Below are 24,026 nucleotides of genomic sequence, written 5' to 3' on the forward strand. Positions count from 1 at the left end.
CATGGACATCTTTAAATCTGGACCAACAAAAAATTGTTCCGAGTCAAAAAAAAAAAGAAAAAAAAGATCCAAAGTTGTCTCGATAGACGGTCTCGGTCGATCATTAAAGACAGCAAAGCCAGTATCCATTAATCCGAAGTGGAAAACCGATGCCGACTCGCAATTAACACGGGGGCCAAGAACGTGGTCGCCACGTGTCGCGGAACGGTTCGCCGGTGCGTTGCTGGCAGGTCTCTTCGCCGCCCCCACGTGCTTGGAAGGATGCGAGGCTAAGTTTTCGGGGCAACTGGGCGTAGGGGAATCCTCCACACAATGGATATTCGAATATGCTTCAGCATCTCTCAAGCGGAGCCGGCTAGCGAAATTACCCTTAAGCCCATGGGGTCCTGCGGAAATTGGGAGGTCCATTACTGTTTGCTCAAAGTTTGGGAGATTTTGGTTCGAAATTTCCCCTTTTGTATATATATATAATTTCGATTATAAAAGAGATTTTGCTCTGGATTTTGCGAAGTTGAACACTTCACGGCAAAATATGTTCACGACAATCATTGCTGGCGGGCACGCCTGTGTCTGCCCCTTCAGAAAGCGATCCAAAAGCGTAATCTTTCGCCGAATCGGCAAATCCACATCAGTCATTCAAGCGAAGGGCATCCCTGTGATGTCATTCGAGTTAAAAATGAAGAAGCGGGAGAGGGGGGCAAAAGGGGTATTTCGCCGGGAGCCATTAGGATGTGGTCGTCGTCGTCTGGGGTTCGCGCACCAGCTTAAAAAAGACTCCCTCTCCCGCTGCTGCTTCAAAAGCTCCAAGCTCTCTCAGCTTTCCTCTTTCGTTCGGTTCAAGCAACCGCGAAATAGCCCCAAGACTCGGTGCAGATTCGAAAAGTTTTAAGCTTTCTCGAGAGAGATTCGATCGCTTCTTCCTGCGGGAGGCGGTAATTGACTGCGCGCGACGGACGTAGAGCAGGTATTCAATTTGCTGTTTTCTACCTTCCTTTGGGTTTTCTCTTTTTTCCTTCCTTGACCGTACTTTGCGCGTTTTACTTCCATTTCTGGTTCAGACATATTAGCGTGTTCTTCTGGACGTGGTAATGGTTGACCTTATGTTGGAACTTAGAGGAAGAGTTGTGGGTGCGTTTAAGTAACTTCAATTAACGTTCGGACACTCTGTGTATTCCTGGAAAATGGGGGGGTCGATCTGCTCTGTCGATAGTAAATGCCACAACTTCATCTTTAGATCGTGTAATTAGTTGTGTTCTCCTTGAAACATTTGGATTAGTTGAGCATTCAAGTTTCTTCATACGGCCGACTCTTGTAGACCAAATTGAATTCGAAAGATGCCCACGAGCTTTGAGAATTTACCTTGAACTGAGATCTACGAAGATTGTGAAATTGAATGAACTCGTGTGCACTAATGAAGGCGAATGCTAGCAGAAAATAGAGCGAATTTTACTCGATTCCCACAGTATATCGTGGATTTCTTTAATCCTGTGCTTGTTTCTTGTCCGTTGAAATTGAAACCTCGCTCTGTTTTGATAATAATTCCACGGGGTTTCTGATGAGTTCTTTTTCCTGCTTTTCACCCAATTTCAGCTACTGTATCTGGTTTGTAACGGGAAGTGATTTCTTGCTTTCTCTTTGTGAGAGTGAAAAATCCACATGGGGTCACTTCCAGAACCAGGCCCTGATTGCAATCGTACCAAGCCGCTCGGGATTCGTTTTTTAGAACACATAAAGAAGGGTAGTCTTCCCTTTCGAAGTCACCAAGCCATCGTCTTGGTTGTTACGTTTCTTGCCTACACAAGCTACCATGCCGCTCGGAAAACTACCAGTGTTGTGAAAAGCGCCCTCGATCCCAAGTCACCTGATGTGGGATTGAAACTTGTTCCATGGAAGGCCAGTTACTTCTTTAACCCACCTGCAAGCACGACATTATCATCGGCCCTTGGAAATGGTTGGGCTCCGTTTAACGGATCTGATGGCACTACATTGCTTGGTCAACTTGATGTTGCTTTTCTCCTAGTGTATGCTATTGGAATGTACTTCTCAGGGCACTTGGGCGATCGAATGAATTTGAGAATATTCCTAGCAGTCGGAATGATCGGAACCGGTTTGTTCACATCGCTATTCGGTGCAGGATACTGGGCTAATATTCATAGCTTTTATTTCTTCCTAATCATGCAAGTGCTTGCTGGTCTGTTCCAGTCAACAGGGTGGCCTTCGGTTGTTGCTGTGGTTGGTAACTGGTTTGGCAAGAGCAAGAGAGGGCTGATCATGGGCATATGGAATGCTCACACTTCTCTTGGCAACATTTTGGGTTCTTTGATCGCTTCTGCTTTGTTAACCTATGGCTGGGGCTGGTCATTTGTTGTGCCTGGTCTTTTGATTGCATTTATCGGTTTGGTCGTTTTCTTGTTTCTGCCAGTCAGTCCTGAATCTGTTGGAGCTGAGAGAGACACAGACGAGTTTTATTCGCCTAGGAAAAATGGCGAGAGCGTGAAGGAACCTCTGTTGAGAGCAGAGTCAGATGACGAGGAAAAAGCTGTAGGGTTCATGGAAGCATGGAGGATTCCAGGAGTGGCGCCTTTTGCATTTTGCCTCTTATTCGCCAAATTGGTTGCTTACACATTCCTCTATTGGCTTCCTTTCTACATTAGCCATACAGGTACACTTACTCATGCCTCATTATCACTGTTTCAACTTTCTTTTCCACTATGGTGATGATCATTTAGTGTATACTTGTATTTAAATTCAATTTACGATGAACATCATCAAATATTTAAATTCAGTTACCATGAACATCATCAAATACATAATACTGCATTTTGCCTCAAGAGAGACTGCATTGTTGGGTTCTTCTTCGCCCCTTTTTTCTTGTGGTTCGTTAAAGATCTATTAATCGGGTCACCTCTATCTGTGTTCGGTGCTTACATAATCCTTCCTCCCTGCAGCTATAGATGGCAAGTATTTATCCAGTGGGGCTGCTGGAAATCTGTCTACATTGTTCGACATTGGAGGGATCGTGGGCGGAATTCTAGCAGGCCACATTTCTGATCACCTCAATGCCAGGGCAATAACAGCTGCAAGTTTCATGTACTGTGCCATCCCTGCTCTCTTCTTCTTTAGAAGCTATGGTCACCTCTCGTTGACCATAAACATGGCTCTCATGTTCATCACTGGTATGTTTGTGAACGGACCCTACGCTCTCATAACAACAGCGGTCTCGGCCGACTTGGGAACCCACAGCTCTTTAAAAGGGAACTCAAGGGCGCTGGCGACCGTTACCGCCATCATAGATGGGACAGGCTCTGTTGGAGCTGCAATTGGACCTCTGTTGACAGGTTATATATCCGCTAAGAGCTGGAGTGCTGTTTTCACAATGCTGATGTCTGCAGCTTTGGTCGCGGGGTTGTTCCTCACAAAACTCGTCGTGGCTGAAGTCACTGCAAAGCTCGAACATTCGAGGCACAAGGAGAGACTTCATCAAGATCTCCCTTGACATCACTTGGAACACGACAGAAATTAAGTTTATGATGGGAAATTTTAATCCCGTGCTTGATTCTTGCAAAGCGGTCCGGTGCTATCCTACTTCATCCAACAATACAGGATGAGGGGGAAGCTTCTCTCGTCACTCTTTGGCGGAGACCCTGAAGGGAGAAGTAGTTGGAGTCGAGAAGTGGGTTTGAAGGCCTTCTCCAAGATTTGGAAGCTGGCAAGAGATGGAACAACTCGGTTCCAGTTGCTCTGTTTGCTTGCGTGTGACATATGTATCAATACTATCTAAGAATAGGAAGGAGGAAAATCACCGATGAAACTTGATGGACCACATTGTCTCCAAGTTTATGTTTTTATGTCAGAAACTGATGGAAGGAGCGCTTGTGGCTTGTGAGATATTTCATAGAAGAATTTCTTATGCTGGGGAACACAGAATCACGCTAAAATTATCCAGAAGACTCCTAAAAACTGGAAAATCCGCCGAGTGCAGCTTAAGACCAATCAGGCATGTATTGAAGGAAGCAGAACGGCCTTGGTTTAAAGAGTTTTCAAAGGTTTCCTCTAAAAAAGCAAGAGAAAAGCGAGTTGAGTAATTTAGAGCGGCCTTAACATATGCCATGGCGATCTCACGACCTCGGTTAATACATCAGAGACTCTCTCTTGCATGGTCGAGGATGGCAAAATTAAAAGCCATGCGATCATGATATGATGCGCAATAGTTGAATCAGTTCTTCCTTTCGGCCGACAATGGGAGAGGTCGGAATTGGGCTGGCGAAGATCGTCACATAAGTTCAGTCAGCACAGCTCGTGAACATTGCCTTAGTGCATTGGATCTTAGCAATACCCACCTTGCTTTTATAGACGTGAATGCGACTATTGATATTTGAATAGCCCACTTAACAATAGCATGACCAGCCATTCTCTCGACGGTAGGACATATATCATGAATCCTGCCTCGAAAGACAAGATAATCCAATGGCACAATACAACATGCATCCCGGCTAATCAGCTAAGAATGGGCTTGATTTGCATCTCCAGCCATAGTCCAGAATAAATATGAATCTGCAAGGGATTGCACTCTTGCCATCCTGACCCACTTTCCAGGGACTTTTTGTTTTTCATCCTCGACGAGTTTTGGACTATTCGGTGACATTATGCTTCCTGTCACTTAAAAACCTTGTTTTATATTTTTAATCGGTAACTTGAATACATTATAATAACCATGAAATTAGGAGTTTTTGCTGAGCTTGTTCTTGTCTTTTTCTGAGTAAACACAATCATATGTATATTGTGTGGTCCATAAGCCCTAGCTGCAGGCTTTTATTTCTGGGCCAACTTCCATATACGTGAAGGGGCTGATGTCTCTCACTCTCCACCATTCTTCAAGAACCTTTTTTTTTTCCTCTTATAATCATTCTTCAATAGTAGTTTTAGGAAACATCAATCACGTGCCTAAACAAATTTACTCCGAAAAAATTGTAAATTCTCCGTCCATTAAAATATAATCCCTGCAAGTATACAGAAATGAGTTCATGTGTTCATTGAATTGTGATTTGTTATAGTTTTATCTAAAGCTCGCTTGAGGTCACCCGACCTCATGCTTGGAGGTTGGCACCGGACTCAGCCGTCGGCGACCTGATGAGGTCATGTGAGGTGGGACATTTTCGGAATTATGAAAAAAAAATTGTACTTGTATTCAAGAAATGCAGCAAAGACGCATCTAGACCTGCTTCAAGCCAGAGGTCTTTGGAAATGTAATTGCATCTTTCAAAAGCTCTCCAAAAAAATATGTCAAAGCGCCATTTCCATTTGCTTAGTGGAGTTTTGACAAAACCGAATCAAAAACATCATTTGTCTCGAAGTTCATGTTTATATGACAGAAACTGATGGAAGTGGCCCTTGTGGATTGTTAGATACTTCATAGAAGAATTTCTCATGCTTGGGAACACAAAATCGCACTAAAATTATCCAGAAGACTCCTGGAAAACGGAAAATCCACCGCATGCAGCTTAAGAATATCAGGCATGAATTGCAGGAAGCACAACGGCCATGGTTTAAAAAGTTTTCAAAGGTTTCCACTCAAAAAGCAAGAGAAAAGCGAGTTAAGTAATTGAGAGCGGCCTTAACATGTACCATAGCGATCTCACGACCTCGGTTAATACATTGCCAGATACTCTCTTTTGCATGGTCAATGTAGACATTACTAAAAGCCGCACGATCATGTTATGATGCCCAATAGTAGAACAGGTACTTCCTTTCGGCTGACAATTGGACAGGCTGGAATCGGGCCGGCGAAGATTGTCACATAAGTTCAGTCAGCACAACCCGTGCATACGCGTAGGGAGAGTGGGACATTCCCTTAGAGCATTGAATCTTAGAAATACCTCTTGCTTGTACAAATGTGACTGCGACTATTGATATTTGAATATCACTTACCATTAGCACAGTAGCACATCTAACATGAATCGTGCCTCGAAGGACAAGATAATCCAATAGTGCAATACAAACATGTATCCCGGCTAATCAGCTAGAAAGGGCTTGATTTGAATCTCCAGCCATAGTCCAGAATAAATATGAATCTAAAAGGGATTGCACTTTTGCCATCCTGACCCACTTTCCAGGTCTTTTTTTCATCCTCGACAAGTTCAGTCATCTAGCAGCGATTCAAGCATCACGGTATGCATTCTATGACCTGCAATCTCCCACAAGCTCCTAATATAAGTAGATATCCCTCTTCCAAATCCAACTGTATAAGAGGGGATGTAAGAAGTCAGACTTCAATACATGCTCCTATGTCGAAACCGTGAATGAAAAGAGGATTAAAAGTATGTAGAATAGCCTACCTAGGAGAGCAATTAAAAAAAAAGAATTGTTCCAATCAATTATACTGGCAAGATGGAAAACCTCACGACCATCATTCATGTCAAGAAAACGAGGGGGAGAGAACAGATCCCTCTTTTCATAGGAAGACTGAAAGGAAGATTCCCATTAAATCTGCTTGCCAAGAAGTGAAGAGTTTCTCAAGAAGCTGACTGCTTGTTCCAAACAAAGCAGGAAAAAAAAGATACCCTATAGTCTAGTTAGCACATTCTGGATGAAGCCTAGACCAGCTAGTGTGTGTATCTGGCTTACGGATCCTAATGCCGAAAAAACTCGACAATTGCCAGGTTTTACCCCGCTCCCCTGACACTTCTTGAGTAATAATTGACATCTATTCACCAGCTGGTTTGCCCTCTCATTTGAGTCGTTAAGATTAAGATAACAACATCCTGAATCCTCCAAAGAGCAATGCCCCCCATTTCCATCTTTTGCCTTCCCAATATGAAAGTAGTCACAGATAGGAAAAGCAAGTCCCGACACATTACCACCTGTCTCTGCACATTCTTAGAGAAACTGTCGGGGGCACTAAGGAAAAAATTTGTCAATGTTCCATCATTCTGTACATACTGCATGCATTTGCAGGTTAGGTGGTGCTTGTCTTCCTCCTGCAATCTCTTCTGGTAAATGATGGAATTCCATCTCATGTAAACCCAACTTGTTCTTTGTATACCAATAGGGACACAACCTCAAAAAAACAGATAACAGCTGTCCCATGACCATTCCATGGCAAGACATCTTCCGTGCCTTTTGACCCAAAAAAAAAGAAATCTTCCGTGCCTAACATCACCAATGACCTCTTCCCATGCTAACGGCTCTGCCTCTGCATTGGAACACTTCCAAGTAAACGTCACTGCTCTTCTTTAGCATTTGACATCAGGATAAAAGTCGACATGACAGCGGGATCAGTTCATGTAGCTATCTGATATAACCCATCAAAGAAGTCATTTCGAAGAGCCAAGAATCCATTTAATCAACCTAAAAGACATACATGAACCCCTTGTTTTTTAAGCACGAACCTTCTTTTCACTTCATTTCCAAGGCAGTGAGGAAATAACATAAATGAAACCTTTCATCATCTGAACAATTACAGTCATATAAAGCAAATCAAGATGGCATCATTGAGGGCGTCCATGATGATCTATTCAGCCATGATTTGTAGAAAGGAGGTCTTTCAAAGCACGGATCGGCAGGATAGACCATCGTCAACACTACTTGTCTCGATCAAAGGGTCACATAAAAAATCAACAAATTGAAATTAGCAACCTCGACTGGACCCTCTATCCTCTCCTTTACAATTGAATTAATTTATATTCGTTATAGGATTAGAAGGCGGATTCAAAATCCTTTCTGTTTCATTTCAACCCAATCGCTCTTCTGATTTTGGAAAAGAAATAATCTTCATCAATATGCCACTTCTTCGACACATATGTACAACCGGCAATAACACTAAACGGATATTCAAATTCGTCATTCCACCTGAAAGGTGATCTGTTCTACCTTGCAGAGGAAATTAAAGAACAGCCAAAAGAAGCTATAAGATCCTCGATATGACAAACTATCCAAACTAGAGCCATCCAATGCAGAACGAAGTAACCAAAATCTGCTAAAAGTGCGAACCTTTCTTAGTTCAATCTGGCTCCAACCATCAGATTGACTGCCACTTTAACTGTTGAGTCTCCGAAAAAGAAATCGGCAAAGGCGTCGCCTTTATAACCAAAAGCCGACTACCGTCGTCAATCATCATCGCTAGGCTTCTTGGGCTTGCGATACTTTTCCTCGAAGAGATTGGCCATGAAAATGGCGGTGCTTGCGAGCTTCTTCACGTTGGGAACGTTGTAGTTTTGAGCTACGTATATCCCGGCGGCGATCCCGGCTAGGAACGAGAAGCCGCTCTTCAATACGCCCATAGCAATTAGGAAACAAATTCTAGGGTTTTGACAGTGATCTGATCCATCTTAACAATACTGGATTGGAGAAATCCAGCTAGCTCCAGAAGTCGACTCCGAGCCCCCAACAATGGAGAATCTTTTTGTGGGGAATGCCCCAATTTTGGTTTCCACTTCCATTTTTCTTCGTGACAGAAAATAAGGTTAGTGGCTTTAATAAAAGGAAAATGGTACCTCCGAACTTTTAATTCAATATGTAATATAATTTCTAAACTTTTAATTTAATTAATATGATCTTTAAATTTTAACCCGATGCATAATATGATCTATGAAATTTTAATTTGATCAACATAGTCCCTAAACTTTTGAAACATATTCAATTTAGTCCATGAATTATAATGAAATGTTCAATATAGCTTTTCCATTAATTGAAGTTTAAGAATGACTTTGAACATTTTCTTATAGTTCATAGACTAAGTTGAACACGTTTTAAAAGTTCGAAGACCACATTAAATAAATTGAAAATTCGGATATCGCATTACATATTGGGCTAAAGTTTAGAGATCATATTGGTCAAATTAAAAGTTTAAGGATTACATTACATATTGAGCCAACGTTCGGAAAATTAATCAAACTGCGACTTTTATTGCATAATTCTCTCATGCTATTTAAAATATAAGCACTATTCCAAATTTTCGTAGGAAAGCGAAAATGTTAATATCGTTGGAGTGTCCTTCATTTCTTACTTTTGCCTTTGTAGAAATCTTAGGTGTATATTTTGATTGGTTTTAAATGTTAAGCACGTGAATATTTCATAGCATAAATAATAACGATATGTGAATTTCAGTGTAATTTTTCCATAAGTCCAGACAAACAATTACTTTTAATTTTTGAAAAGTCCATCCAAACAGGTCCAAAGATTTGTTAACATTTACAGAAATGAAGTGGACCTTAATTTTGTCGACATTACCGATTTGGTTGCGCAAACTCAAGGGTTTGCAGCTCAACTAGGCTCAGTGCAGGATTTTAAAAAATTTAATGCACTTAAAAAAAACTAACAAGCTGATTCTTTAGAAGCTATCGATTGATTGTAGCCATATCATGTGCAAATTACGGCATGATGCATTAAATAATTCGTGCACAGGGGCTTCCTTGTAAAAGACATTGCTCGAACAACAACGAAAGCGGTATGGGCCGTTTCGTCGGCCATCATTGCAAGCGTGATTCAATTGAATTCACTGATCGATTCACAAGTACAGGCAATGCATCATGTAATTTTTGGTTGCATACCCATTAGGCCCCACCAGGGTCAGTGACTTCGCAAACGAGTTTTTTTTTTTATTTGTCAAAGAGAAAACATTCGCATCCCATCTTCGCGTCACTGGTCAAAATCTTAATAATCCCTCCCTCAATCTCAACCCTTTCCTGTTTTTGCCAACGTATAGTTTTAGACGTCGACGGAGATTTTTGGATTGAACCTCGGATTCCATTCCATTCCAGTTCCACACAGGAAAGCCCAGCCCAGACCAGATCAGACCAGACCAATCACAATGTCTCATTTACGGCAGTTAGGTCGTAGGGGGTGGGGTGGGGTCCACCAGATCAGATCCCTTCACATGGTCCAGCTGACCTCGAGATCGCACTCAACACTCAGCTGATGAGTATATAGATTCTCGCTGTCTCCGTAATTTCACCTCGCCGCCCAGGTCATTCCCGTACTTTCGCCCCCGTCAATTACGCGGCGACGCCGGTTTCTCTCCCCTGTCCTTGTCCAATCTTCCCCGTCACGATCCAGCTTCGTCAACTCAAATTCCCATTTCTACCCTCAAGAGGCTCTCGCCTTTCGGCTCGTCTCGTTCCCTTCAAAAGTTTTGTCTTCTTCCGCCCAATCCGATCGTCATCGTCGCGAAATTCGCCTTTATATCCGCCTTTCGAGGCCCAGCTCGGCGTACCGGAACACCCCCCCCCACCCCCCCGAGTCGAGCATAATGAGTCTACTCAGGCGACTCGACATCATGGACCCTTTCTTCTGCCCGCCCCCTTCCTTCGTCGCCGAGACCTCCGTTTTCGCTCCCAGAGCTTTCACATTCCCTTCCTTCTTGGACGGGCCTGAAGACATCTGCCTCGCGCTCGACCTCCTGAGCCCTAACCCTACCAACTTCGACCTCCTCGACAGCGTCGAGGACTTGGTCCAGATCGAGAGGACCCCGTGCTTCAGCTCCTACCGGAGGGTCCTCCAGCGAGTGAGGCCCGAGTCCTACGACTTGCAGTCTCTCTGCTATCGCGTCTCGGCTCTCGAGTCGCGCTTCGACCGCCTGGTGAGCCCACGGGGCGCCGCCTCCGATCGGAAGTACACCTGGACGGCGGAGATCGAGGGGAAGGAGGCGGACCGGAAGTACAAATGGACGGCGGAGATCAAAGCCGGGAAGAAGGAGAAGGAGAAGGAGAAGCATCATCATCTCCATCATCACCTTCTCCACCACCACGGTGGAGCGAAGAGCTATAAGTGGACTGCGGAGATCAAGGAGAAGGGCGAGGAGGGGTATACACGGACCTACACGTGGAGGTCCTCGACAGGTGGGGGCGACGAAAGCGAGGCCAAATCGCACAAGGACAAGAAGGAGAAGAAGAAGGAGAAGAAGAAGGGGGATAAGTTCGCCACTCGTGCGGTGGAGATCGAAGAGCCTAGTGGTCATGAAGCTGTAGTTTTGAGACAGGTTCGTTGTGTAATGCTCAAGCTTTCATTCCAGTTTGCTTACGATTACACAGATTTAATTCTTCGTGACTGGCTTTGTTTTTTGGGTCCATGTTGTTCCTGGCTTCTCTTGTTTTGTTTCCTTAATTTATTGAGGTTTGATGTTGAAGATGCAGACAGTGACACTTCTTCACCGACTTTGAAACTCTTTTTGAGCACACGTGCACGATTTAAGTCGAGCGTAGTTTTCAGCTGTCTTAGTGTATCCTAGTTATTTGTTGAGCTCAAATTTGCCAGCATACTTCCCCTGCTAAGCTTCTGGGGTTTTAGAATATGGAAGAGTAGGTTTGACTGTGTGATCATTCTTCAGAACGTCGCAATGGATCCGCTGAGTTCAAACCACTTATGGGTATACGGTCAACTTCAATTGTTTCTTGCAGTCCTCTCTAATTCCTGATCAAAATCACAGAAAATATAGATCCGTGAAAATTATTGGCAGTCTGTTAATATGAATTTCCTATGGTCAGGATTTGTAGACTGATCAGTCTGTACCTGTTCCTGGTGATTACATTGTAAATACTTTTCTTTTTGGAAGGCGGACATTATTTATTGAGTATAGTGCATGTAGAGAGGGATAATGCAGTTGAAGAACAGAACAGAACGCTGATTGTGATATCCACGAGTTAGGTAGAAATTTTCGTTGATTAAGAAACTACTTATCCTTGTGATACTTGCATGAGCAGGGAAGAATTTTTATTCGTCATGGAGCATATGAACCTACAAATATCCATAATCCTTTGTCGGTTAATACTCGCGTTCTCTTTTCTTGAGTTGCTCCCGCTGGTTTAAGTTTGCTCTGTGGAAATTTTGTGGTTGTCAAGGGTTATGGTTCGCCAATAATTTTGCTCCCACTTTCACTGTGATTGATGGGTTTTCTGTGCTTCTGCATGTATTTTGGTTAAGGCTTTTGCCAAGAGAGCTGGGACTAACCGGAAGGCAAAGGGAAAGAAGAAGGACCTTTCTCCTCTAGATGCAGCTTTAATGATTCAGATGAGCTTCAGAGCTTATCTAATCCGTAGATCCCAGGCTCTTCGCGCCCTTAGAGAGCTGGCAGTAGCCAAGTCTAAGTTAAAGGAAATTCGGGCGTTTTTCAATAATTTCTCCTATCGTCGTCGTGTTGCTCATGATGCCGAGGAGCGTCAAAGGTTCGCCGAGAAGATCATTGTTCTGCTCCTAACTGTTGATGCCATTGAGGTAATACATTTTCAGTCACTGTAATACTCGTAGTTGTAGGTGAACAACTGGTATGCAGCTCGTGCCGATAGTTTTTCAGATAATGGAAGAGAGGTGTCTTTATCCTGCATTTAGTGTCATTATTTCTCTGCCCAGATTGATTCTTATTACATTGCAGTCTGCCATTTAACCTGCAAATATTTGCATATACCTGTGGCAAGTAGTACTTTGATGCCTCTGCTCAGTTTTTTTCCAACTGGGGAAGGACATGAGCTATCCCACTGAAAGCCACAAATGTTTGATCTTCTTCCTTTGTCCAGCAAAACTTCTCTCTCCCCTTTTTGGGTGTCTTCGACTAGGGGAAAGGAGGGAAGGAAAAGGTAGAGAGAAGAGGCGCGAGTTAAGGGAGGCAAATTCTTTTGTGTTTGCTGGGTTGCTTTTGGGTTCAGTTGAAACACGAAAGAGCTCAGATACTTTGTACTGAGAAAATGCTAAGTTTATATAGGGGTTATCAGTTTAGTTTGTATCCCTTTGTCTTGCACAGGAAAAGAACAGATACCGATCATCTCTTTTCATGGATGCCTATTAGTGACTTCATTTTGCTCTGCGGATGAGTAAGAAGTGGGAAGAGCGCCTTTGATCTCTTGGAGCAGCATATATTTTTTTGTTAATTGGGAACAGATAATAACAGACACTTTGTTAAAGAAAAGGGCCAGCTAGCTGATGTTATGGTGCGGGCAGAGAGTATCCATTTAGAAAGTGGAGGCAGGGTGCTTGCGTATGTGCATGCATATTGGGCCCTTTGTGTCTGGGGTTTCAATTTGCAATGACAAAACCGAACAGAAATCAAATCTTGAGCATATTGGCAACTTTAGAACTGAACTGGAGAAAAACTAAATGTAAATCTGAGTTAACTGTCACTTGCCATCCGTACTCTATGTTTCCTTGTAGTCTTTAGCAGATTTCTCCTAATAAGTTTGATTTATCAGTGGAATGATTAGTCTGTTGTGTTCAAAGATAAATGCGGGGCGCAGTGGCACAGATGGGGTATGGTTGAGGGATCATATGTGTTTGGCTTTGTTTTTGTATTTCTCCATTCCTTATCTTGGACTCTAGGTAGGTGATCACATTATGTAAAAGCTGCGTATAAGTCCCTTATACAGGTTTTGTGTTTTCCCCTATTAATGTTAGGGAGCTGATGTAATGGTGCGGGCTGCAAAGAAATCGATGATAGACGAGCTGGAAGCAATGCTAGAAGTGGTGGACCCCCATCCCCCGGATAAATCACTTTCCATGAGGAGAAGGACCTTTGATGTGCCTGATGGGGTCATCCAGAAGGAAATTGCAGATGGCGTGGCACAAATTGTGAAAATGCTCGACCAGGAGGAGAATAGCACCACCGCCTCAGAGACATAATTGTGTGCAGATCTTGCTCAGGGTGCCCTTGACCGCGGTATTTGCTCCTAGATTATGTGTTTTATTCAGAAGAGGCGTGTTTTCTTTCTGTGAGTCAATTGTTTCAAGTCTGTCGAAGCTTTGTTTTGTTGGATACCTTGTGGTGAGGAAGTGATATGATATCCTCGTGATGCCGATTGCTTCTTGTGCATCTTAATATCCTCTGAATATGCTGTAACTTCCAGGTCTTTTTTCTTACTCCATGGCGCTTTATTGCTTCAAATCTGAGTTTTGGGTTTTGCCCTCTTAATAATCACTCGGTTAAACTCCTCAGCTTTGTAGATTGAAGATTATAATGATGTAGAAGCAGTGATCCATTCTATTAGACGGTGGTAGGAGAACGAGAATGGCTGAGTTCCAAGTTCTGATCCGGTCCTACTTGAAAGCCCGTTTGTGGAAATTGGACATCTTAGTTCCATCGATAAATGGCCCACGTTAAGACAGCAACGTCATAACCCGGTCCAGTCAGTCGATGATATTTGATTACTTCGATAATGTGTTTGTGGACATTTCTTTTTTTGAATATATGAGGTGAAATCCATATATTTTGCAAAAACTCACTTCAAATTTTGGAATCGGGATATTTCACGAGAACGAATTTTCGAATATCCGAAATTAAATCTGGATATTTCGTAAAAACTTGATAAAAAGTCCGGTGTCCGCGTTCACGAACCATCTAGCGAGAACAAGACACGGCCTCATTAGCTACTTCCAAGATCGGCCGACTTTATTCCAAAGGCGAAGAATTGGGACCGAAAGCGATTTGAAGCGAAGCAATCGGGCAGCATCCTACGCGGGTATCCTACGGACAAATAGCAAGTGGGCGGGTGGGTGCTTGGTTCAAATTGCATGATCGGGCCCATACGAACCATCGGTTTGGATTGTCATTTGCCCGCTTGTGCCGAATTGACCACTATTACAGCGACATGTCTGGTTTCATTGTCTCTGGCCACTGTCCAAATTCCCGAATTCTGTACATTGTGGAATGCAAAATATACAAATTTAATCTTCTTACGCATCCATTAGTTTTTCCATATGCTATATCCCCACGTGAACGTGAACAACATGTTTTCACCTTTAAGCATCTTCGAGAGTTTGGGAGCATCGGTGACGATCGATCATGCATGTAGGTCGTATTCAATTGGGCCTCTCCCTTTTCTTTAATCGAGTTGCTTGGGCAATGCCTTTTGATTCCTAAAGACTTTCTACATTCTAATCGACCTCGTGCAGCATGTTGTGCAGTGCCCGCGTATAAGTTCGTCAAGAATCTTGGCTGGCCCAAAAGTGATTCGGCAAAAGCATTGGTCCGCTTAAGGATTATAAAATACGACGTTGGCCAAGAAAATAAAGAATAATTTATTAACTCTGCCCAAATGCCATGATTCGAAAAAAAAAAAGAAGAGAAGAAAGTGAAAAAAGAGAGAAGAAAACGATGAAAATCTTTTACGGATCGCATCGCCCAAAGATTCAGACAGCGTAAGCGATATCACCATTACGATGTTATTATAAGCTGCACGATGAATATATGACGCTGATCTTCTATAATTTGGTACCAAACAGGGTATTCTAAAGGTGCAACACTCACTGTAGGACACTCTTGACTGAGGCTTCCGTGGTACACAATCGTTACGATGGTTTGTAACAGTCCCACGACATTACAAAGTGTCAATGTAATCGAGCATAAAATGATCGTAAAAAATTTATAGCACGGTGCGCCGGTGGTGCACTTCGAAATCGTCGACTCTTGACCGACGCTGACAGTGGGTTTCAAGGAAACTCCCCCCCTTCTGTGAAAACGTTTTATCAGTAATGTTTCATTGCTGAGATTATGTTCCCCGGTTTAATTATCGCTCTCGGGGTCGTAATCGACGGGAGAGTCGCCCTCAACCGTCGCTTTCGCGGGGGAAGTTTCGATGGGGGAAGCTTCTAAGAAGAACACCAACTGTCAGTGGGGCCCATCCTTCCCCCCAAACCATTCCTAGTCTTTTTTTTCTTTTCCTGGTCAAACAAACCATTCCTAGGCTCAGGCAATCTCTCTCTTTCTGGCGTTTAGCCTCTTTCTTGACTTTCTCCCTCTTCCTTCCTTTCTTTATTTATCACGGCATTCATTAACCATCCAGCGTATTTAAATAACTTTCTCGAAGTAATATTTTTCTCGTGTCGTGCATAATCAAGGTATTAGAAAACGAGTTTCTCTTTATTCATTTTGATTGATCGGTGCCCTCAAGCATTTGCTAACTAAACCCGTTCGTCCATCGGGGTTGAAAACCCTTTTGGGTCTTTGTTTTTTTTAGATGACAATTAATCACGTTGTTGGTCGATTTAGTGCTTTGGTAATTAAAATTTACTTTTCGACAATCCGACAAGAAGAGTAGGAAGATGCGACCACATTGGTGATCCGCGCGGATATTATCATGAGAAACGTTTGATTTGGTCACGACGACTCTGAATTTTACAAGATCCGTTACTATCGGACCGCCACACGATGTCAGCAGGAGTAGAGCCGGAGTTATCCTACCGGTGGCGTGACCGAATCTATGCCTGCAGATGAATTTAGGGGTTGTCAGAAGTCGGGAAGGGATCGGGGAAAATCGAATCTATTGATCGGGAGATTCTTTGCATATTTGAGAGTTATCACCGGGCGAACCGCGGCAATTTCGAAAATGGAGAATTCCTTTACTTAGTCGCGTGGGCTTTGGGGGACGAGAGTCCTAATTTGCCTTTCTCGTCGTCAGCATCTTTGACTTTGACCGGGGCATTGCCAGCGGAGATTGTCCCCCGCCCCAATACCGCACGAGTCTCAAAGGCCATTGGGACGCAACACTCGGCCGCACGACCTCAAATCAAAACCCAGTCCCACTTTAAAAAAAGAAGAAAAAAATTCATGACACGTCGAACAGTGGTAAGCTCGTCACCCAAGTCAACGCCAGATGCCCTTCCTTTTCCTCTTTCCGGTTTGGTCCGAAGTTTCGCAAAAAGTACGTCAAAACAGTGCCGACGTCGAGCTGACGAGGATGTCTGAAATAATCAAATTCCACGGGGACGACCCCTTTTGATGTCTCTCGTCAGCTGTGCAACTTCGTCACGGGGCATTTATTATTATGAACTTTCAGCGAAAAAGAAGAGGCGTTTCCTTTCCACTTCCTCGCCAATCGAATGACTCGGACAACTGCCGAACCCTCTCATTTGCTCCAACAGGCGAAACTTGAATGCCCGATTAACAATTCTCCGGCTCGAAGGTACCCAACTGCCCACCTAACCATCACATGGGCACATGCTATAATTTTCGTCAAAGCCCGTCATTTTAACAACTTTATGTGTGTGCATATGCATGTAAATGTGATTAGGGCCGCGCAATATTCGAATAATCGGTCACTTTTACCGTTTCCTGCATCTAGTATTTTTGGCGAAGTTGCTTTCCATAAGTGAAAATCAAAATAGACGTATAGTCATATTTGACTCATATAGAGAGAGACTCATCTTAATGTTTTTTTTTTTTCGTGTGACTTGTGAATCATTGTACTCGAAGCTAACCGTAATAGTATTCAGTAAGAGTAAGTGAATCTTTTTAACATCGGATTGTTTTATTCCAATGATAATTTTGAAAGCTAGATATAAATGATTGCTTTAACGGAAGGACGTGATTGCATAAAACCACGTCAAGATCTTAGGTTCATCTATATTGATAAGGATTCAAAGTTAGACACATGGCGCTCAATTGGAAATGGTACTTTGTCGAGAGTGTCACCGGACACCGACAATGCTACGGTGGTGGTCGGGAGAGAATTCGTGGACGAAGGATTCGGAGAAGGAAACGAGGGATTCCATACAGTAAAATTGCATAAATATTATAGAGGATGAGTTTCCTTGTCGGGTCCAGGTGGAGTCGGGTCGACGGAGGCCCATGCGCTGCCAAGTCAGACGATCCTGTGGCTACGACTCTTCTGAGTGAGGAGCGAGGACCAAAGCCAGCGGGACCCAGTCCAGCCACGTGGGCCTCTCTGTTAGGCGGGCCCGCGTTCGTTCCAAGCCGCAGCTGCGACCGAAGGCGACGACACGTTCCGCACTCGGCCGAGTGGAGGGTCCCAATCCAACGTGGCCACGTCAGACCGAAGTCATTCACAGGTGTCCTCACGGTCATGGCCCGGTGAGTCGCACCTCCACGTGTCCGTCATGCCCCCTCCCTTTCTCCGGCCCCACTCACCTCTCACGTTACGGTCTTGGCGGTTTTTTATTAAGTTGTTAATGACGAAATCGACCATTCTAAACGCGAGAAAAAAGAATCCGGTTTTTCAGTTGACATCGGAAATACTTAGCCACGCGCGGCGCTCGAAAGTGGCGCCGACAGCTGCCGTTCGTTTAGCCGTGACGTGCACGCGCCACGTAAGAAAGTCCGCATCTTAAAAAAATTGGTGGGTTTTAGGCTGTGCTTTTCGGTGATGCGGCAATGCATCACCAACCCAGGAGCCGGTAACTAAAGGTTTCCGTCAAGATCGGCTCTCTATTAATACCAGACCTCCTCCGTCGTGATTCTCTTCTTCTTCTTCTTCTTCTCCTTCTTCCTCTCTCTTTCTCTCCTCAGAGTCCTGCAATTCGCGTTGCTTTTTCATACGCATTGCATCGCTTCTTGGCTCGAGTTCTTAGGCTTTTCGCTTGTAGCTGTGACCATTGCCGAGCTCTCTCTTCCTCCGCAGGTGATTATCTTCTTCCGGATTCATTTCTCTTCACTCTTTTTCCAAGGCATTTACACGAGTTGTCGTTCCATCCTCGGCTGCTGAGAAACGACGGAACACGAAAGCGACGTCCTTGAATCTCATTGGACGTCCGAATTCGTCTTTGTTTTCTTTCCGTTCCTCAGCAGCATCCAAACGACCGCATTGAATTCTTTTTATTTTTATTTTTCCTTTCTTGAAGATTCTATGTATATGGATGTGTGCCGTCAATGCGAGAGGCATTAACGGGGTTCTTGCGCGGTTTACGCTCGTCTATCTTTGAAATCACTGTTGAAATTCTCTTGCACCGGCGTTTGGAGCTGGTTCGCCAATCGTTTCCTCTTCTTTTTAGCGGGTACGGCACGATTCTTTCGCTCGTCAAAATATGGGCATCTCCCTGTTATCGTACCTGCCTTCTCTTCGAATGCGTGCATTCGCGCAATGCTCTTTGGCCTTCCTTCTCGTACAATCCCATTTCAGTTTGAATTCGTTTGGGACTCCGATTCTTATCTTAGAATCTTTTGCTTCTTTTTGTAGGCAAAAGATCGTAATTGGCACATTAATCAGCGTGCTTCGATTGGTTTGAAGTTTGAACAGCCGGGGGCTCAAGATTCCCTGTACCAGATGGCCCCTGGAGAGTTGAATAATGCCATGATTTGAAAGAATATTGACTTGGATTGGATTCCTTGTAATCCCTGTAATCGTTTTCCCTGCCTTTAGTTTTGCCCCAACAGGTCTCGAGAACACAGCCTCTTTTTCTTGTTTGACTTTTGTTGTTGCTATTGCGTGATTGATGAACATTTATGCTTTCAGTCCTGCCTCGAACCTCGCCGACTTTGGTGCGGTTTCGCCGAAACTGCATCTCATTAAAAGAGCTGATGCTATTTCTTACCTGTTTCCATCTTTTGATTGTTTTAAGTTTTCTTGGGGTATTTTTCTTGCACCCCAAGAAGGTTCCCCTGGTTTGGTTGTTGGCGTGGGAGGTCAAATTTTCCACGCCGGTCCTGTTTAGGCAATTAAAGAAGAAGATACTTTTCAGACTTGTAATTCTATTTTGCATGGTTTGACCTTCAAGCTCTTTCCTTTTTGGAACCTTCAAGTCTCTATGTAGACTCGAATCATTTCGGTGGTAACTCAATATTTAAGGCGAGTCTAGACTTTGAAAGTATCAAGCTATCTATCTCTCCTCATAAAACACGAAAGCCTCCGCCCACTTTGATAGGTTTTAGAGGGAAGCGTTTTGGGTGTGTCGAGGTCATCATAAAGATGGATCCTTTTGGAAAGCATGGTAAGAATGCTTTACACATATCTTAATCAGGAAGTTTTACATTATACAGGGAAACTGTATTGCCTCGTTGTTGATGTCCCCTGCACCTGTAACACCATTTGCCATCAGCTGTCTGTTTCGATGAACTATATTGCTTACTTGTATTGGTTATTCCAGCCTTTTGAACCTTATTTTTCTCTGGTATCTAGTTACACCTGAGTGCTTTTATTGATTCTTTGTTCATCTGCGTTTGAGACCTCATGCCCCATGAAGCACGAGTGGCCTTTATTCAGTAATGTCCATGAACTGAGCTTTTTGGTAGACCCTGGAACCTTCTTGTTATTGATTGTGCATGCTTTGGATGCTATGCCATGGTCATTTGATGGCACCTCTCGTGCTCGTATGGATGCGAATGAGCAATTAAAGTAGAACTGGAGCTATCAGTATTCTGTGAATCTTGATTTATGGCTAACAAGGTTTTTACTCGCTCATGTTCAGGCTCCTGTTGGTTAGTGGACTAATAGACAAGCAGCAGGACAGGCCGGCTTTTTATTGTGATTTTTTTGTCAGAATCGGATTGAACTGAAGATTGCAGATTTCACATTTGTTGCAACGGGTGCTGACGATCTGGATCAGATGGACCTCAAATCTAATCATGCTTCTCCTGTTCTAACTGAAACCTCTCCAATTAATAAGTCAAGACGAGGCCTGCGCGCCAATTTGCTGCCATGCTCAGCCCCATCTGCAGCTGTCTCACCTCTGTATCTAACAATACCAAGGAAAAAGAATGGGATTCTTGACGATGTTCGTTCTGCCGCATGGGTGGATGCTATGAAATCATCATCTCCTCCCCCCAAGATGATAACCAAGGACATCACTAATGACGTTGAAGCTGCTGAAGCAGATGTTGCTGACCAAATTTGGATGGTAATTTTACATATCTTTCTTGATTTTTCCTGCATTTGGCCCGCATTCTTGACGTTTGCTCAATTCTAGCTTTTAACTTTGCAGCAAAAGTATCCATCAGCTCTGTTGTTCTTTGAGAAATTCGCGAATTCTGCGAAGGGCAAGCGGATTGTTTTGTTCCTAGACTATGATGGGACCCTTTCTCCCATCGTTGAGAACCCTGACTGCGCATTCATGTCTGAATCTGTAAGAGTTTTCTTCACACATCTTACATGAAAGACACTTTCTAATTTTTCTCTTTGGTGTTATCACTCACCCCTTTCAACTTTTAGATGCGAGCAGCTGTTGAAGAGGCAGCAAAATGCTTCCCCACAGCAATAATTAGTGGAAGAAGTCGTGATAAGGTGACTAATGGGCGATTAATTGAATTTAGATTTGAATCCTTCCTTGCAGTTTTCATGATGTTTCAGCTGCGACTGATCATGTTTTTCGCTGTTGATCAGGTATTTGAATTTGTCGGACTGACTGAACTCTATTACGCGGGTAGCCATGGCATGGACATTATGGGCCCTGTTGGATCTTCTTCAGATGACCACCCGAACTCTATAAGATCCACGGACAAGCAGGTCTCAGATTCATCTTCTCTCGCTTCTGCCCACCATTTGGGCTCTCTTCTGATCTTTTGCATTGAATGGGCAGTGCATTTCTGGTTTTCAATCTCTTTTCCTGCTGTGGACACAAAAACTGAGGTGTGAATCGTCTGTCTTTTTGGTGTATATAGGGAAAGGAAGTCAACCTATTCCAGCCAGCTAGTGGATTTCTAACCACGATTGGAAAGGTGCATAGTTGTGCAATTTTAGTCTCATTTTAGGATACTTTAAGGTTTATGGACCGCAAATACTCATTGACTAAATGCCTTTCTTCAATCTCTGCATGAACAGGTTTGTGCATCTCTTGTTGAAGCTACAGAAGAAATTGAGGGCGTGACAGTGGAGAACAATAAGTTCTGTGTATCTGTACATTACCGCAATGTTGATCATAAGGTAGGCCTTTTATAAACTGCCATGTGAATACTGTTGTTAATTCCGCTTCCGTCTTCTGATATTTTCTCCTTTTTCAGGATTGGAAAGAGGTCGCAGCACGTGTTAATGGTATTCTAAAGGAGTATCCTCATTTGCGACTAACTCATGGGCGGAAGGTAATGCTCACTTTCCATCAAATGTTAACTTTGTAGAATAGCGAGTGTGGTAGTCCCGTTGAAAAGGGTGTGTCTTTCATGGTGTCACAAGCTACAGTCATGTCGTGAGCGAATCTCTGGCTAGCTTGTGCTTTTTGGACATTTGCTACCTTATATTGAGAGACTTCGTGCAGGCTGTGGTGACGGGCTCGTACACCAACTACTAGTTCCCCCCCCCCAAACTCTTTGACTGATCAAAAAAATAAACATGTTACCTTGGTAGAATCCCGTGGTTTTGTTTGCAGTTACCATGAATACTTTTCTATAATGAACATCGGTGATTTGATGCGTGTTTGTCTGTTCTTCTTTTTCAGGTTTTAGAGGTCCGGCCGGTGATCGATTGGGACAAGGGGAAAGCTGTTATGTTCTTGCTTGAATCGCTCGGTACTAATTGGCTTCTTTTTGTGGCATCCTTAATCTCTTGAATCGTCGTCTGCAGTTTTGATCATTTCAACTGGGACTGTATGATGAAGGCTTCTTTTTTCTCTCAGGACTTAGTAAATGTGAAGACGTGCTCCCAATATACATTGGAGATGATCGGACAGATGAAGATGCCTTTAAGGTAATAAATACATATCAACTTGGCATTGCTGCAGATATAGGACTTAACTACTGTCGAGAGTCGGTGGTTTACTAACGGTGCGTTATTGTACCCGACAGGTGTTGAGAGAGGGAAATCGAGGTTACGGCATTTTGGTCTCATCAGTTCCCAAAGAAAGTAGCGCCGATTACTCTCTTAGGGACCCCTCAGAGGTAAATATCATTGTTGATCAGTGAATGAGCTTGACAAGGGAAATCATGTTTTTCTTGAGCAACAGAGTGTTTCAAATTTGACATCGTACGTGTTTTTTTCCCCGAATATCTCGGCATTGTCCTGATTAAGTGGGGTCTTGGTTAGCTTACATCATTGTCTCTATCGTTTTTCTTCACATTGAGCATGACAATGATGGAATGTTCGCATGTCCATACAGGTGATGGAGTTCCTTAACTCGCTAGTACTGTGGAAAGAGTCAAGCACATTGTAATATACGATCGAAAGGAAAACGATACTACTACACATACTACTAGCAAAGTTATATAGAAAGTCCATTAGGAGACGCGCATCAAGAGGTTCTGGAGCATCTTCGGACAGAAGACCTCGAGCTGGCAATACATATGACGCCTTGGACTATTTCTTCGCACGAAGCTGCTTTCTGTGAACTGTAAATTCCCACCCCCTTAGCTTCAACTGTTGGCATTGCTCTAATGTCCCAGTGTATCTTCCATATGTTTCTCTCGATTTCGCTTCGCTTCTCGTCCAGCTGAGCTCCTTACAGCGGGAGAACAATATAGCCCTGACGATTTGTTCATTCTTTCACATATAGAATTGAAATCAAAGTGTTCATGAGGCCACTAATCTATGTAAGGAAGGATCACTGCCTTGTCCAAATTGTCTGATATTTGCGCAAAAAAGTGGTTTATGATCGAATGAAATTTATCTCAATGCGGGTCTGATCAAATTCATGTACTGGAACTCAAAATGGCTACTGAATGGAAATTCGCACCGCAGGCGCTTCCGTTTCATTAGCATATTTCGATTTGGATCAATAGGCCCGTGTGCCATAAATTTCCTTTGACAAAGCAGATCAGCATTTGTGCGAAAATGTACGCCTTTGGAGGGAAAAGGGCCGGTTGGCTCATGAAAATTTGCCATTTAGCATTGACAATGAGCTGAGCTGGGTGCAGTTGAACCGAATCGCTGCTTCGAAATGAGCTAAATAGTTTATGATACCGTTCGAAAGAGCGGGTCGGATGGTAAAACGATCGAATTGGAAACTGGAGATTTCTGTGTATCAGTGAAGCGGGGGCCATGAAAATTAAAGTGGGGAGGACAAGTTAAGGAGCGATTTAATTGACCATTCATCTTTGCCGTTCTGCTTAAATCGTATGATTCTCGGACCCACAAAAAGTTGTCCATGTCGAGTCTCCAGCACATGCTTGTCTTCACTTGCAACGTATGGGATCGATCGTAACTGTCCTTCTCGGTCTTATAGATCAGCATTCCACAACTGCCTTGGAGATCTCTCAAAAGGACCTAACGGTCCAATCTTTGGTGAGCAACGACCATTCGCCTTCGAGCAAACGAGGTTAAGTTAGAAGCCAAAGCAACGACAAACTGTGGAGATCTTGACGACCGACCAATGACGATTAGATCGTTCATGGTTGGAAAGATCGAAGATGTCACGAGTTAATGCGATGTGTCAATCTGAAGGATGACATCGAT

General features: G+C 43.5%; 3 protein-coding genes and 1 long non-coding RNA gene across 6 annotated transcripts; 3 read left to right on the forward strand and 1 right to left on the reverse strand.

The window, feature by feature from the left end:
* Nucleotides 1-747: 747 nt before the first annotated feature.
* On the forward strand, nt 748-3,825 carry LOC115742656 (putative glycerol-3-phosphate transporter 1). The gene is made up of 3 exons (XM_030677075.2): nt 748-964; nt 1,591-2,662; nt 2,949-3,825. Exons 2-3 carry the CDS (start codon nt 1,657-1,659, stop codon nt 3,494-3,496), a joined length of 1,554 nt encoding a protein of 517 aa, XP_030532935.1. The 5' UTR covers nt 748-964; nt 1,591-1,656; the 3' UTR covers nt 3,497-3,825.
* Nucleotides 3,826-5,906: 2,081 nt separating this feature from the next.
* On the reverse strand, nt 5,907-8,425 carry LOC115742660. Its single transcript, XR_004015594.2, has 2 exons — nt 7,990-8,425; nt 5,907-6,238 (listed from the first exon to the last, which is right to left on the reverse strand). It is a non-coding gene; the product is annotated as an uncharacterized LOC115742660 (long non-coding RNA).
* A 1,654-nt stretch (nt 8,426-10,079) lies between these two features.
* On the forward strand, nt 10,080-13,839 carry LOC115742657 (BAG family molecular chaperone regulator 7). The gene is made up of 3 exons (XM_048271531.1): nt 10,080-10,975; nt 11,917-12,207; nt 13,378-13,839. Exons 1-3 carry the CDS (start codon nt 10,247-10,249, stop codon nt 13,600-13,602), a joined length of 1,245 nt encoding a protein of 414 aa, XP_048127488.1. The 5' UTR covers nt 10,080-10,246; the 3' UTR covers nt 13,603-13,839.
* Nucleotides 13,840-18,213: 4,374 nt separating this feature from the next.
* LOC115742658 (trehalose-phosphate phosphatase A) lies at nt 18,214-23,259 on the forward strand. 3 transcript variants are annotated; one of them, XM_030677079.2, is made up of 12 exons: nt 18,214-18,335; nt 20,119-20,547; nt 20,632-20,772; nt 20,859-20,930; nt 21,030-21,152; nt 21,308-21,364; nt 21,468-21,569; nt 21,647-21,724; nt 22,078-22,147; nt 22,255-22,325; nt 22,424-22,516; nt 22,735-23,259. In XM_030677079.2, exons 2-12 carry the CDS (start codon nt 20,257-20,259, stop codon nt 22,786-22,788), a joined length of 1,152 nt encoding a protein of 383 aa, XP_030532939.1. In that variant the 5' UTR covers nt 18,214-18,335; nt 20,119-20,256; the 3' UTR covers nt 22,789-23,259. The 3 variants fall into 3 exon arrangements, with proteins under 3 accessions (XP_030532939.1, XP_030532938.1, XP_030532940.1); XM_030677078.2 differs by lacking the exon at nt 18,214-18,335 and adding an exon at nt 18,596-18,708; XM_030677080.2 differs by lacking the exon at nt 18,214-18,335 and adding an exon at nt 19,124-19,641.
* Nucleotides 23,260-24,026: the final 767 nt, after the last annotated feature.

This window comes from Rhodamnia argentea, chromosome 10, assembly GCF_020921035.1.
Source record: "Rhodamnia argentea isolate NSW1041297 chromosome 10, ASM2092103v1, whole genome shotgun sequence".
In the NCBI taxonomy this organism is placed as follows: Eukaryota; Viridiplantae; Streptophyta; class Magnoliopsida; order Myrtales; family Myrtaceae; genus Rhodamnia; species Rhodamnia argentea.